Source organism: Zosterops lateralis (assembly GCF_965231275.1).
Source record: "Zosterops lateralis genome assembly, chromosome: 2".
NCBI lineage: Eukaryota > Metazoa > Chordata > Aves > Passeriformes > Zosteropidae > Zosterops > Zosterops lateralis.
The window spans coordinates 69,374,603-69,386,718 of record NC_139763.1 but is presented as its reverse complement, the minus strand read 5'-3'; the positions used below and the strand labels follow the sequence as shown (position 1 = coordinate 69,386,718).

General features: G+C 46.7%; 1 protein-coding gene across 1 annotated transcript; it reads left to right on the top strand.

Moving 5' to 3' along the window:
* The first annotated feature begins 3,683 nt into the window (after window positions 1-3,683).
* ALOX5AP (arachidonate 5-lipoxygenase activating protein) lies at window positions 3,684-11,379 on the top strand. The gene is made up of 5 exons (XM_083882525.1): window positions 3,684-3,824; window positions 7,353-7,452; window positions 8,434-8,504; window positions 9,824-9,905; window positions 10,540-11,379. Exons 1-5 carry the CDS (start codon window positions 3,755-3,757, stop codon window positions 10,700-10,702), a joined length of 486 nt encoding a protein of 161 aa, XP_083738651.1. The 5' UTR covers window positions 3,684-3,754; the 3' UTR covers window positions 10,703-11,379.
* Window positions 11,380-12,116: the final 737 nt, after the last annotated feature.

Below are 12,116 nucleotides of genomic sequence, written 5' to 3'. Positions count from 1 at the left end.
GTTCAGCAAGGATGTGATGCTGAGGCAGGCTGACGTGACAGCAGGTAGTCACTACATTTGATGGGGCTGTGCTGCTTCAAGTTTACAAAGCACAGTGCTAATATTAACCAGCCAGTCCAAGGGACTTGTGTCCCCTTGCATTTATGACAAAACATGGCAGCTGGGTGTCACCTGGCATTCATATGTGGGAGCTTCACATGGGCAGCCTTTATTTTATCAAGAGACACACTTTCCTTGGAGTCCTTTCTGCTGAGCTCTGATCAGAGTGCACGAGAGGAGAGATGAACATCCCAAAAGATATTTATAGATCTGTGTTCCCAGTCCTTTTCTCTTCACCATGAAAGCAATTCTACAAAGGGATTATTTTGACTGGCTGTTCAAGATTCCACAGGAAGAGATTAATGTGCAGGAAGCCTCGCAGCACAACTGGAAAAGCTCGCTGGCTCTGCACATTTTCGTGAGCTTCATGGCTCACTGTGTCAAGGTTATCTTCCTCAAATAGGACGATGTGGATGTCACACAGCCACGCAGCAAGCAGAGGGGCTGGGGTCTGACAGCAGCTGCTGAAATGCTGAATTGCCTGTGCCTGAAGAGGTCTGACCACAGATGGGGGCTGCAGAAGGTGCAGGCACTGTTCCCCAAGGTGTGTATGTATCCCTCCCCCCACGCCCTCTCTTATTTTCTTGTCTGCTCAGGAAAATCCCTTATTTCAAATAGCCAAGTGAGCTATGATGGAGGTATTTTGCACTGATCTTTCTCCCAGGTAGGATGGGATTTTCCAGTGTTGCCAACTTTGTCTTATCCAGACAGTGATCCTGTGTGTGTTTAGGTCCCAAGGAGAGGGAACCATTTAATGTCTAGATATAGAAAAAACTGTTTGCAGAGTCATTTTAGCCCTCCCTTCCCAAGGCAATTTCCCAAATTGCAAAAATATTGCTCAAATCTCCTTCTACCTTGCAGCTATTCCAGTGCCAAGGGGTATGAAAAGGTAACATTCCTCCCCACAAAGGAGGGCTATAAAACAGTGTTGCCTTGCCATGGTAAAGGGACTTCTTCCATGTCTCACGTACTATCTTGATTTCCTTGTTTTACCTCAGAGCCCTCAGAGTGATGCTGCACTTAAAAAACCAACCAAACAACAAAAAAACCCAACAAAACAAACCCCTGCAGTTCCTTTCTTAAGACAGCCATACCAAAGAGGTTCTTGCTGGCAAAGCTTTTTTTTCCCTGCACACCAAGAAATCATTTTAACAAGCCCTGGAGTTGATGTCATGTGTTTTTTTAACTGCAGGGAGGAGTGTGAAACCCTGCTTTCCTCCACGCATACATGTGGGATGGCTTTGGAGCAAACCTGGGTAAGATGAGGGAACAGGCTGGATTTCCAGAAAAGCACTGGGGATGTCAAGTGCCAAAATGCCAAAGCAGTGCCAGAGGACAGGGGGAAATCAGAAGGGGCAGAGCAGAAAAGTGAAGTGGGGATGAATGTGTGGTGAGAGGCATTGAGCGGCAGCAAAGCAGAGAGCTGGAAAACAGAGAGCAGGACAAGGAGAAAGCAAAGGCATCAAAAGCTCATCTCTCATGATGTGGCCAGCACACAGGGAGAGGGATGGGAACTTGGGTCAGCCAGCTGGAAAGCCTGCTGGCATAAACTCCTGGTGTGTTGTGGGGTTTTTTGCATTATGGCAACTTCACACCTCAGCAGCCTGATTCCTGCCCTCTTTTATACGAGAGTTCTGCTGAACAGAAGTCACCTCTGGGAAGTCTTTGATAGTGGGGAAGCGTGTGTGTTTTCTTGGCAAGTTGGAGCAGGCTCATGTGCTTGTACTGCCACTTGTAAATCAAAAGCAAGCTGCAGGCTGCCTGGTGGGTTTGCACAGGCACAAAACAGGTAGCAGAAGGAGAAGGCTCAATGCCTGCTGCAGGAGTATGACTGGGAATCCTCCTACCACAGATTCCCCGAGGACCTGCACTGTCCCCTTCGTCCTCTCCTGTCAGCAGCTCCCTCCTGCTTGCCCATGCACATGCACAGCTCTTCTCTCTACAGTCATAACACTGATCTCTGCTTAGACAATATTCTTGTTTTGACTTAATTCAATAATGGCTTTTCAGTGATGGGTTTTTCTTCTCAGAAGATTAGTAGGTGCTTAGCATTAAATACCATCCCTATATACAGTCCTGTGCTCAATAGACCACAAAACATAAACATGGATGTTCAAGGAGGAAAATATCATATTCTGGGGGAAAAGAGAACTTTAGCCTGAATAAAAATATTCTCAAAGAGCTGTTGTGCTTCTCTTTTTTTTTTCTTGGATTTCGGTTGTTTTACAAAGCAAACCTGGCAAAAGTTAAAAATCCAAAGAAAAAATCACAGGCCAGATCTAAACCTTGATATTCTTTATGGCCTTACTTCTCACACACTTTTTATGGCCTTACTTCTTCACACGTTTCTCGTATCTGTATAGACTGTAGGGAAGACATCCCAGGAATACAGCCTTTTCCTATTCTGATAACTATATCATAGCTCACAGTGGTAATCACATACCTCTCAGGCAGTTCATTTCTGTGTATTTGTTTATAACCAAAGTATATGAGAGTTTTCCATATGTAAGACTATGGATTATAAAAATTTGCATGATAGAGAGACTGAGTAAAAGCACCATTGTAAGCAAATGTATCCCCATTGAAAAATATGGGGTTTTCAGGTTGGCTCTTGCTGGGAACTCCTACCTGTCTGTGTCCCACCCAGAGACAGGTCTGATTTGCCTGTGACAGTAACTGCTGAGTGATCTTTCCCTGCCCTTATCTCAACCCCTTAGCCTTTTGTTGTATTTTCTCTTTCCTGTCCAGCAGAGGAGGGGAGAGATAGAGTGACTTGGGTGGGCACATGATGTTCAGCCAAAGTTAACCCACCACTCTGTCCAACATTGCAGGCAGAGCTTCTATGCCAGCTTCATCAAGGGGTTGGATCGAAATGGTGAACATGCTGCAGCAATTGTGCTCAGCTATACTGGACTTCAAGCACTAAAACTGGGGCACAATTGTGAAGTCTGAGCCTGTAAAATGCTGAATGCTTGTAGCTGTCACTGTCTTCCAAGGAGTTATTCGTAGGGGGAAGGATGCAGGATCCATGCCTGGTAACAAAAGACGTATTTCTGTGCTCTCCAGCAATGTTCACAGCACTGGTGCACTGCCCATTCCGATATGGCAGGGGGTTCAGGAGCTCTGGCTTGTGACGTGCAGGTCTGTGGTCTCCTCACTGGTGAGGCTGATGGAGAGGTGACCAGGAAGAGCATCTGCATGAGAGCAACACTGTTACTGAGACTTGTCAATGTTATTTCTTCTCCCAGCTGCTTGTGGAGTGGTCAGGCACTTGATGACAATGCCATGGGAGCCTGACTGGTTTCTTCCAGCCTTCTGCTGTTCCGCACAGCTGGCCAAATGCTCGGACATGCTTTAGATATCCAGGTTTTGCTTGTGTGTAGGAAGGGCAATAGGTATCTTTCCCCATTATATATCCTCTTAGATCACAGATATGTAATCTATTTTTCCCCTGGGCTTCATTTGTACATGATGAGTGAGCGAGCCTGCGGTTATTGGTCTCACAGGCTCAAGAGCAGAGGGTGCTGCCACTCTCCTGTGATGCCATAGGAAGTGTTTCATGATTCAAGATAAGACCTTCACTTCCTCGTTCTGTGCTCTGTGCACTGAGCTGCCACCGAGGCTGCACGGTCCACCCAGACAGCCCACTCGCAAAATGGACCAGGAGACCCTGGGAAGCATTGTCCTGCTTGTCATCGTCACCCTGATCAGTGTTGTCCAGAATGGTAAGGCAAAAATAAACATTTATTTAAGGGGTAGCAGGGAGCTGAGGAAAGTTCAAGATGACATATGCTGAGCTGATCTTTGGATAGATAATCTTTGGTTATAAGTGCATGCATGCTTAGGCATGGCTTTGGCTTTAGAAACAGCCTTCTAAGGACAGTATTTTGTGTGACATTGTAGCAGTATCCTGACAGTCACATGGTCTTACTCTTTGACATTCTAGAGTGAATTTGTAAACATTTCAGCTAATGTAAGGACTAATATGCTGGGATACCCTGTGGCAATATGCATTTTGATTTGATGACTAAGACCTCCTTTCCTGACCCAGGTCCCTACTATGGTCAGCCAGGGCTGCTCTCAAGCTGGAGCCCTCCTGCCATGGGCAGGGATGGAGTCTCTGGGGGGCTGCAATGGGTCAGACCTTTGCATAGAGCTGGGGGAAGAGGACAGAATTGGAGGAGTCTGTGTGGGCTATTTGTGGGCAGGCAACTCTCCTGCTTTCCTGCATCTCCAAGTCCTGCAGTATAACTTATCTCAAAAACACTGTGCTCCCAAAAACACTGTACATTCCCTGCAATGGTGAAGTTTCCTTCTCCAGCTCTTATTCAGACCTTGTATAGTCCCTTATGTAGTCTTCAAGATATTTTAAATAAAACAAGTATCTTTCCTGTGCAAATTTGATTTTAACTTCTTCATTCTCTCTTACAAATACTTGTTTTAGCAGGAAGTTCTGCCCAGAATACAATGAAAGGATTGAGTTTTGCCTCAGCTAAACTAAGTTTGCCCAGGTTCAAAGAGATTCAGCAGGGGGATGGGGGCTGGTGAAAATTCCAGAAATCTTTAATGAAGGCTTCTTATTACAAATGGAGATTCCCACTGAACACAAAGTCCTCGGAAATGGGCTATTCTTGGGCTGCTGCAGAGAGGGGGAAGTGGTGGGAGCCTAGCTGCCAAGGAGCAAAAAAAAAAAAAGAGATGCAGACTGGTTTAGTTTCAACATCGGCACTAAATGCCACATCATTTAACCCAATGCTATTCTCTGGTACGTGCACAGTGTGTGACATCACCAGAATATGGCACATTAAGTAAGACCAGAGCACATACCATAATTAAGAAAATGTTTTAAATATACATTTCTTGCTATGTAATCATACGACTTCATATACAGGTTTTTTTTTCTCTCACTCACACGTGTCAGACTTCCATCCATGTGCTTTTACATGTCTGTGAGATTATTGACCCAACAGCTACAAAGGGGAAGTAGGATGCTTAGCAGAGTCTGCTAAGCACGTGAGGCAGACAGCACTAAACCATGATTTCAAGCTTTGCACCATCTGATTTCCTCTTCCCAAATTTTCTGTCTAGAAAGACCAGGCCTGATATGCAGTCTTGCAGAGAATGCAATTATGAAGGCAGTAGAAATGTTTGTCAAGGGGTATCAGGTGTACTGAACTCTTGCTGTGGCTCTCATTCAGCAAAGCACTTGAGCCTTTGCTTGACTATCTCTAAGCACATGAAGTCAGTACCACGTAAATTTGTGATTAAATGCTTCTCTGCATAGGGTGCAGGACTAGAAAACAGCTTGAATGCTGTTATGCCTGAAGATGGAGGTGGGCTACGGTGCTGCCCCAGTCTGGTGTCCATTTACTGTCACCTTGTTCGTGACGGAATCTCCACGTCCTACGGAATGACTCATGTGGCCGCATACCGCTGAGTGACGCATGCAGCCTGAAGTTTTGTTCTTTTACCAGAGAAATGTTGCAATCCAGCAGCTTTCAGGGCAAATCAGTGGTCATTGCTGAGCAGATCAGGACAGAGGAAGCAAAGTGGAGAGAAATAAGGGCCACTTATGCAAGCATTGGCTATGTGAGATCATCAGTTCCCAGTTTCTGTTGTCATGGACTTGTGAAACAACCAGGCTTACACTGAACTCCTGCACATTACCTTGATCAGAGTGAGACTGCCATTGTTCAGGCTCTGGGCAGTCTGTGCAGCCTTGGAGCCTCAGGGTATTATCTCCTGGAACAGCTGAGGTGAATTAAACCCCTCCACTCCAGCCTTGCTCTGCTCACTCCTCTCATGATGGTCTGTGAAAGCACTCTCCTGCCTCCCAGCATTGTGGAGCCTCTCTGCAGCAGCAAGCTGCTATTTGGGAAGTGGCAGCACCTGCAGCAGTGGAGAGGGAGATAAATAGCTTACTTGGCTTTCTCAGAAGCTGTGGTATTTTCTAGAGATTTCCCATGCATGATAAAAGAATGGGAGGAGGTATGCTACCAGTGAATCCATGTGGTCCCAGACCTGCAGGAAGTGGTTTCCCATTGCTGCAGCTCAGCATGGACAAAAACGTGCTGTTCAACTCTGTCCTTTTCAATTAGATCCTCTTAGTCGCTGTGGGCAGGGTAACCTGTTGCCAAGGGCTGTACTGGTGTGCAGGTGGAGGTGTTGAGAACTCTGTGACAGCAGATGGTGTCTGGTCTGGGCTCCCCACGAGCTGGCCAGTGCACTGTGCTGGTGGCAGTGGGAGGGTCTGCAGCCTGGCTCAGAGTAGGGGTGCTGGCTTAAAGCACTGTGGGTTTTTCTGCAGAAGGGCTGTATGTACACAGGGGATCCCACAATACTGGGAACAGATAAACTCAGTAGTTTTTATTAAAGACAATGGAAGTACAAAGGAGGCAACTCTTCAGATTGCAGGGATGAAAACCTGCAGCCTATCCAGTTAAAATTTATTGTTATAATAATGTATTTCCTGATGGGATATCTTTTATGTGTATATATTAGGTTAATATTCCAAGCCATAGAGTGATTTGGATGCACTTGAGATGGGATGCACGACAACAGAAGGCTTGCAGCTTGTAGCCTGCCAGAGCTCTCTCTGGTGTATTTAGACGTATGATTGATGGTCTCTGGTTTAGTGTCATCAGATAAAACGTGTTTGTCAAGAACATGATACATTATCTTGAGGTGCTGCATTTTTGCAGCAGCTAACACTCTGACACGACTCTGTGGCTTAGAAGGAGGATACACACAGATCAGCCATTAAGACCAGGCTTTCTTTAGGCCTTTCTGGGAAAAGAACCAGCCCTGCAGATGTCCTTGGTTTGGCAAGTGGGTTTCACTGAAAGAGAATAGACTCCCTTGTCTCCCTGCTCTGTTGGAGAGCAAGATTTGGGGTTGGCAGCTCTGACTTGGAAGCTCTTTTCCCACTGGGAGCTCAAAGGACCAGGTCAGGGCAGTGCTTCTGCAGCAGAGATGCAGAGACTGCCCAAAGTGCAATGTTGGGATGAAGCAGGGATTGGAGGTGAGAGCCTGCTACAGTCACACACAGACTTGTGAGGAGGCATGGAGGGTTTGGTTAAATCTGGGTGAGAGAGAGAGCACACTGGCCACATCCTTCACCCTCACACACCTGTGTCTTCTCCTGCCATCTTTCCAGCATGGATGCTCATGGGAACAGCTGAGCCCACAAAGCCCAGCTTCTGCAATATCTTCAGATGACATCTCAGACTGAATACTCTGTGTTTTTTAAACAGCTTTTTTTGCTAACAAAGTGGAGCATGAAAGCAGACACTGCAATGGGAAGGGGTTGCAGCGGCAGGGATCCTCCTCCTTCGACCGTGTCTACACTGCCAAGTGAGTAGACAAGAACTGAGGAGTTGGGGAGGGCAAAGTGGGATTCATATGCTCTGCATAAAAATTAAATCCAAACCTTTTGGGGGGGCAGGGGTGGATTCCAAATTCCCTCAGATGAAGGCTTTGTACATAATCCCTAGCTGTGTTCAGACATTAGGGTTTTGGATATATTTGCTGGCTGAATCCAGCACCCTTCTTGCCACCATGTACTGCATCTATATAGGTCTTACAGCCATCACAAGTACTGTGTCCCTTCATTTGGGAACCAGTTCACTCTTCCCTGCTGGAAGTGTGGCACAGGCACAGCCAGAGTCCCAAGGACTCAAAAGGAAAGAGCCAGCAGAGACGTCAGCCTGCTGAGGAGCAGGTAGGTGGCAGAGCTTGTACAAATCCCTTGCTCTCTGGCACCTCCCTTGGCACACAGCTCTCCACTTCTCCACTTCTTTGCCACATAAAATCACTTTCACCTTCTTCACTTCTCCCCCTCAGAAAGCATTCACACCTAAAGGAGGCAGCTGGAAACCATTCCTGTTCCCCTGCAAAGACACGTGTTAACTCTGTGAGACACTCTTATTTGTGATGCAATTCTACATTTGTTGATTTCATCCAATAGCTTTATTAATATGACTCAATTAAAAGGACTTTAAGGTAATAAACCTCACAACATCACATGATCAAACAGATTAAGGAAAAAAGTGGCTTTCACAGGTGCTATACAGGCAGAGGATGGTTTCTTTTCCTCATTAGGCAGCACAAAGGCATCCATTATCTGAGTGAGAAAACAGGGAAGCAGATGCGGGTGAGGAGCCCAGCCCTTGGGAGGTCAGGGGCCTCCCACTGCTCTGCTGGTAAAAGTTTATTCTCAAGGGCACTAGTGCAGCCCAAATTCACCTGCCGCCATTCTCTGCTGGTGAAACATACTGACTTTTTTTTTTTCTGTTTGCCTGCATTCTGATTTCTCTCCTGTAAATTCCATTCTAGCCAGAACTGTGGACATGCATACCCTACGTTTCTCGCTGTGCTGTGGTGTGCTGGCCTTCTCTGCAGCCAAGGTAACAGTCTTTTGTTTGTTTGTTTTTTCCCCTTCAACCTGGGACCACATTCAGCAAAGGATGGTGAATGCAGAAGTTACACTTTCAGGAATTCCTGCAGCAGGGGAACCTGTCTTAGCCTCCTGTCCTGGAGTTAAGCATGCTGCTTGCATAGCAGCACGCTCATGGCATGGCTTGGCTTTTGTCAACAGATGTGTTCCCAGACTTGATTCAAGGTAGCCCAGGCCAGGGATATTTCCTGTCTGGCATTATGGATGAGTTGCCTTTGTTTTGGGTAATGGGTTTAGTACTTGGTTGCTAGATTATTTCTACATTATTCAGTCCTGGGACATGAAATGGGCTTAATTTATTAAATTGCCAGAACAGCCAACTCTCCCACATGCTGAGGGTAACTCAGGACTACTGACCTGCATTTCTAATTGTGATGCCCTTCAAAGCAATGTGAGTTTATCTAACATTAAGGTGAGTGCTTACCTGGGGTACATGTCTATTCTTTCTGGGGAAAAAAGAAGTTTCCCGACCAGGAGGAGAAGTGGTTTTGTCTGCAGTTGTGGGAAAAGATAAAATTATGGGGGAAAGCCCCTTTTTATATGCTTAGAAGTTAGTATTGGACTATAGTGTAACCTCCACCTGCTCCTAGTGAAGTACACCTACCAATAGCCTTCTGTTTCTGATGAGGACAATGCCTGAGCTGGCACTTTCTTTCCTGAGCCTGGTACAACCCACACTGGATTTCACCAACTCATAGAATTGTTTGGGTTGGAAAAGATCTCAAAGATCATCTCATTCCAGCTCCCTTGCCAGGCACAGGGACACCTTCGACCAGGTTTCTTGAAGCCCCATCCAGCCTGACATTGAACACTTCCAGGGATGGGGCATCCCCAACTTTCTGAAACCTGTGCCAGTGTCTCATCACTCTCACAGTGAATAACTTCTTCCTTAAATATAATGTAAACCTGCTCTCTTTCAGGTTAAAGCCCTTCTTCCCTTGTCTTATGAGTTCATGTCCTTGTAAAAAGTCCCTCTCCAACTTTCTTGTAGGCTCCCTTTAGGTACTGGCAGGACGGTGGTGAGTGTGTGCTCTGCAGTGGGCACAGTTGTGGGCAGGATTACACCCACAAAGTCTTCAGAAAAGCTGGAGTGAGGGCAAGGCAAGTGCTCTTTCCCATGCAGAAGTCTCCATCCCAGTTGCAGTGCTTGTCCCATAACCTAAGACTGCAGATTTCTGTTTCTATTCCAGCCCAGGCAGCAGATGGGGACAGTGCATACAGGGAGACCTGGGTTAGTGTTTTTATTGCCTTGTTTTATTCTTTTCCCAGCTCCTGCTGCCTTTGCTGGCCTGATGTACTTGTTTGTGAGGCAGAAGTACTTTGTGGGCTACCTCGGGGAGAGGACTCAGAGGTAAGGACTTGCAGAGCCTCTTTACAAAATCCAGAATGTCGTAGGAGCACAGCTGGATGCTGCCACTTCCATGTGTTCAATTGCTGGCTTATGCTGCCTGCAAGAGCTGCTGCATTGGGTAGTGCAGGAAAGCCCCTCTCTTTTGGATGAATGGGGATAGCTGTGGGAGATGTAGGATGTGCAGCAGTACTGGGGTCAGGGGACCTGCAGCTCCTGCTCACAGAACTCTCTGCAAACACAGGTTTGCATGTTTGTGCACCTATTTGCACAAGATTGTCCTTTTATATTAATGCTTATATTTTATTTATATTAATAAAGCAAATTACATGCATGTGCAACAGAGTTGTCCCACAGCCTGTAATGGGTGAGAACACATTCAAGTCCCTCTGAACAGGTGCTTTTGTAAGCAGCAGCCTGCACTGAGAACAGAAAGCCAAATCCAGACCCAAATGGATCTTGAAAATTACATTTCAGTTCTCTCAACTGCCCAGCAAGACAGAAAAGAAATTTGCCCCCTCTCTCTCAGCCTTTGAGATCTTTCAGTTGGTCTCAAGAGCTGAGTCCAGATTCTGAGGCCTCTCGTGTGAGATGATACACATTAACAAATTGCTCTCTCCCATTTCTGTCTCCTCAGCACTCCTGGTTACTTGTTTGGAAAGCGCATAATTTTGTTCCTGTTCCTCATGTCTGTGGCTGGAATTCTCAACTACTATCTCGTCTTCTTTTTCGGGAGTGACTTTGAAATACACATTAAGACGATAACCAGCGCGATCTCTCCACTGCTGCTCATACCCTAACTCCCCACAGCACCGAGGGGGTCAGCACGCTTCATATATCGATGCCCAGAAGCTGCTATAATTCAACTGTTTCAGAAGTGAACCCATAACCCAGTGAAATTTCTGTAAATCTCATGCTTGACAAGCTCTGTAGTTTGATTTAGCCTTGCTTTTTTCTTCAGGAAAAAGATTTATCATGAGCACTTGGCACACCCAAGGAATGGGAACAACTTTCAGTTCATTCTTTAGAATTTTTTTTTCCCTAAAGTGCATCTTGCAAGCTGATTGCATGACTGGAAGGGGCATTGCATGCTTGCTTCATAACTGTGTTGTACTCAGCTTTTGTCCCAAACCCCAGGATCCTCCCAGTGTCGTTCCTGACTGGCGGCTCCCCCAGTCACCCTCAGAGGCAAGAACAGCCTTTCACCAGCATTCCACACACCCCTGCCCGCACAAAGGCAGGGACCGGCCTCTTCACATACCCTTTCCCTCCGACTTGTTGATGACCAAGCTCATGCTGTTGCAGGAGGGTGGCAAATTGGCCCCTCTCTGGTCTCACTCGATGAATATGCATATGCATAACACTCGCCACGCTGATCTCATTTACACTTCAGCCTCTTTGTTCTCCCAGAGCTGGGAAAAGGAGTGGTGTGTAAATGAGGAGCTGGTGTGTCGCCGGTGGGGCTGGGTTTGTTTTGATTGGCTTTGTTTAATAAAACAGTCTAAAAGCGATGAAATGTGTCTGCTGCCACCTTCTTTGCCCGGTGCCTGATCCCGGAGCTCCCTGGCTCAGCTGGGGGCCGGAGAGCGGAGCAGAGGCAGGAGCGCTTTGTGCCCGCTGCTGATCGCCCTGGGCACGGCAGGACCGAGCTGAGCATCTCCCCCTCCCTGAGCACGTTCGGTGCTCTGCTCCCAGCTCTGACAGTGTGCCCCGCAAGTCCACGCTGAGGAGAGCTCTGATTAGTGGTGCAGACCGAGGCAGGCAAACAGGTCGGTGCAATCTTTTCAAGTATTGCTGCCCTACGAGTGCTTAAGCTCTTAAGCCTGTCTGATTGCTGCGTGCAGGATGGATAAAGCTGTATTTTATGGCTCCTTCGGGAGGGAATGAGACTCCTCGCCATGTGAGAAGAGAGTTTGCAGAGCTGTTCACAAAAGCAGGTGCAGAAAGCCATCTGCCTTTGTACTGCACTAAGGCTGGAGGTTTTGGTGCTGTCTCATGGGGCAAAGGTGCTTGTGCATGGCTGCTCTCCTCTGCAGCTGGCAACTTCACATGCATCTGTTTCCTTTTTTGTGTGTGTGCTCTACAGGAATCTTAGATGTGAAAGACTAGTAATAGACACATTTATTGCATGATGATTATAGATGTTCTCACTGGTTAGAATAGGCAATTTTAAAAAATTAATCTAGTCTTCCAACCTATAGCTGCTGAGACACC

Excerpts from the sequence above, each read along its gene's own strand:
- ALOX5AP (XM_083882525.1), top strand. The coding sequence starts at position 3,755 with ATGGACCAGGAGACCCTGGGAAGCATTGTCCTGCTTGTCATCGTCACC. Across the intron at positions 3,825-7,352 it reads GATCAGTGTTGTCCAGAATG|CTTTTTTTGCTAACAAAGTG; the intron begins GTAAGGCAAAAA and ends TTTTTTAAACAG. Across the intron at positions 8,505-9,823 it reads TGGCCTTCTCTGCAGCCAAG|CTCCTGCTGCCTTTGCTGGC; the intron begins GTAACAGTCTTT and ends TTCTTTTCCCAG.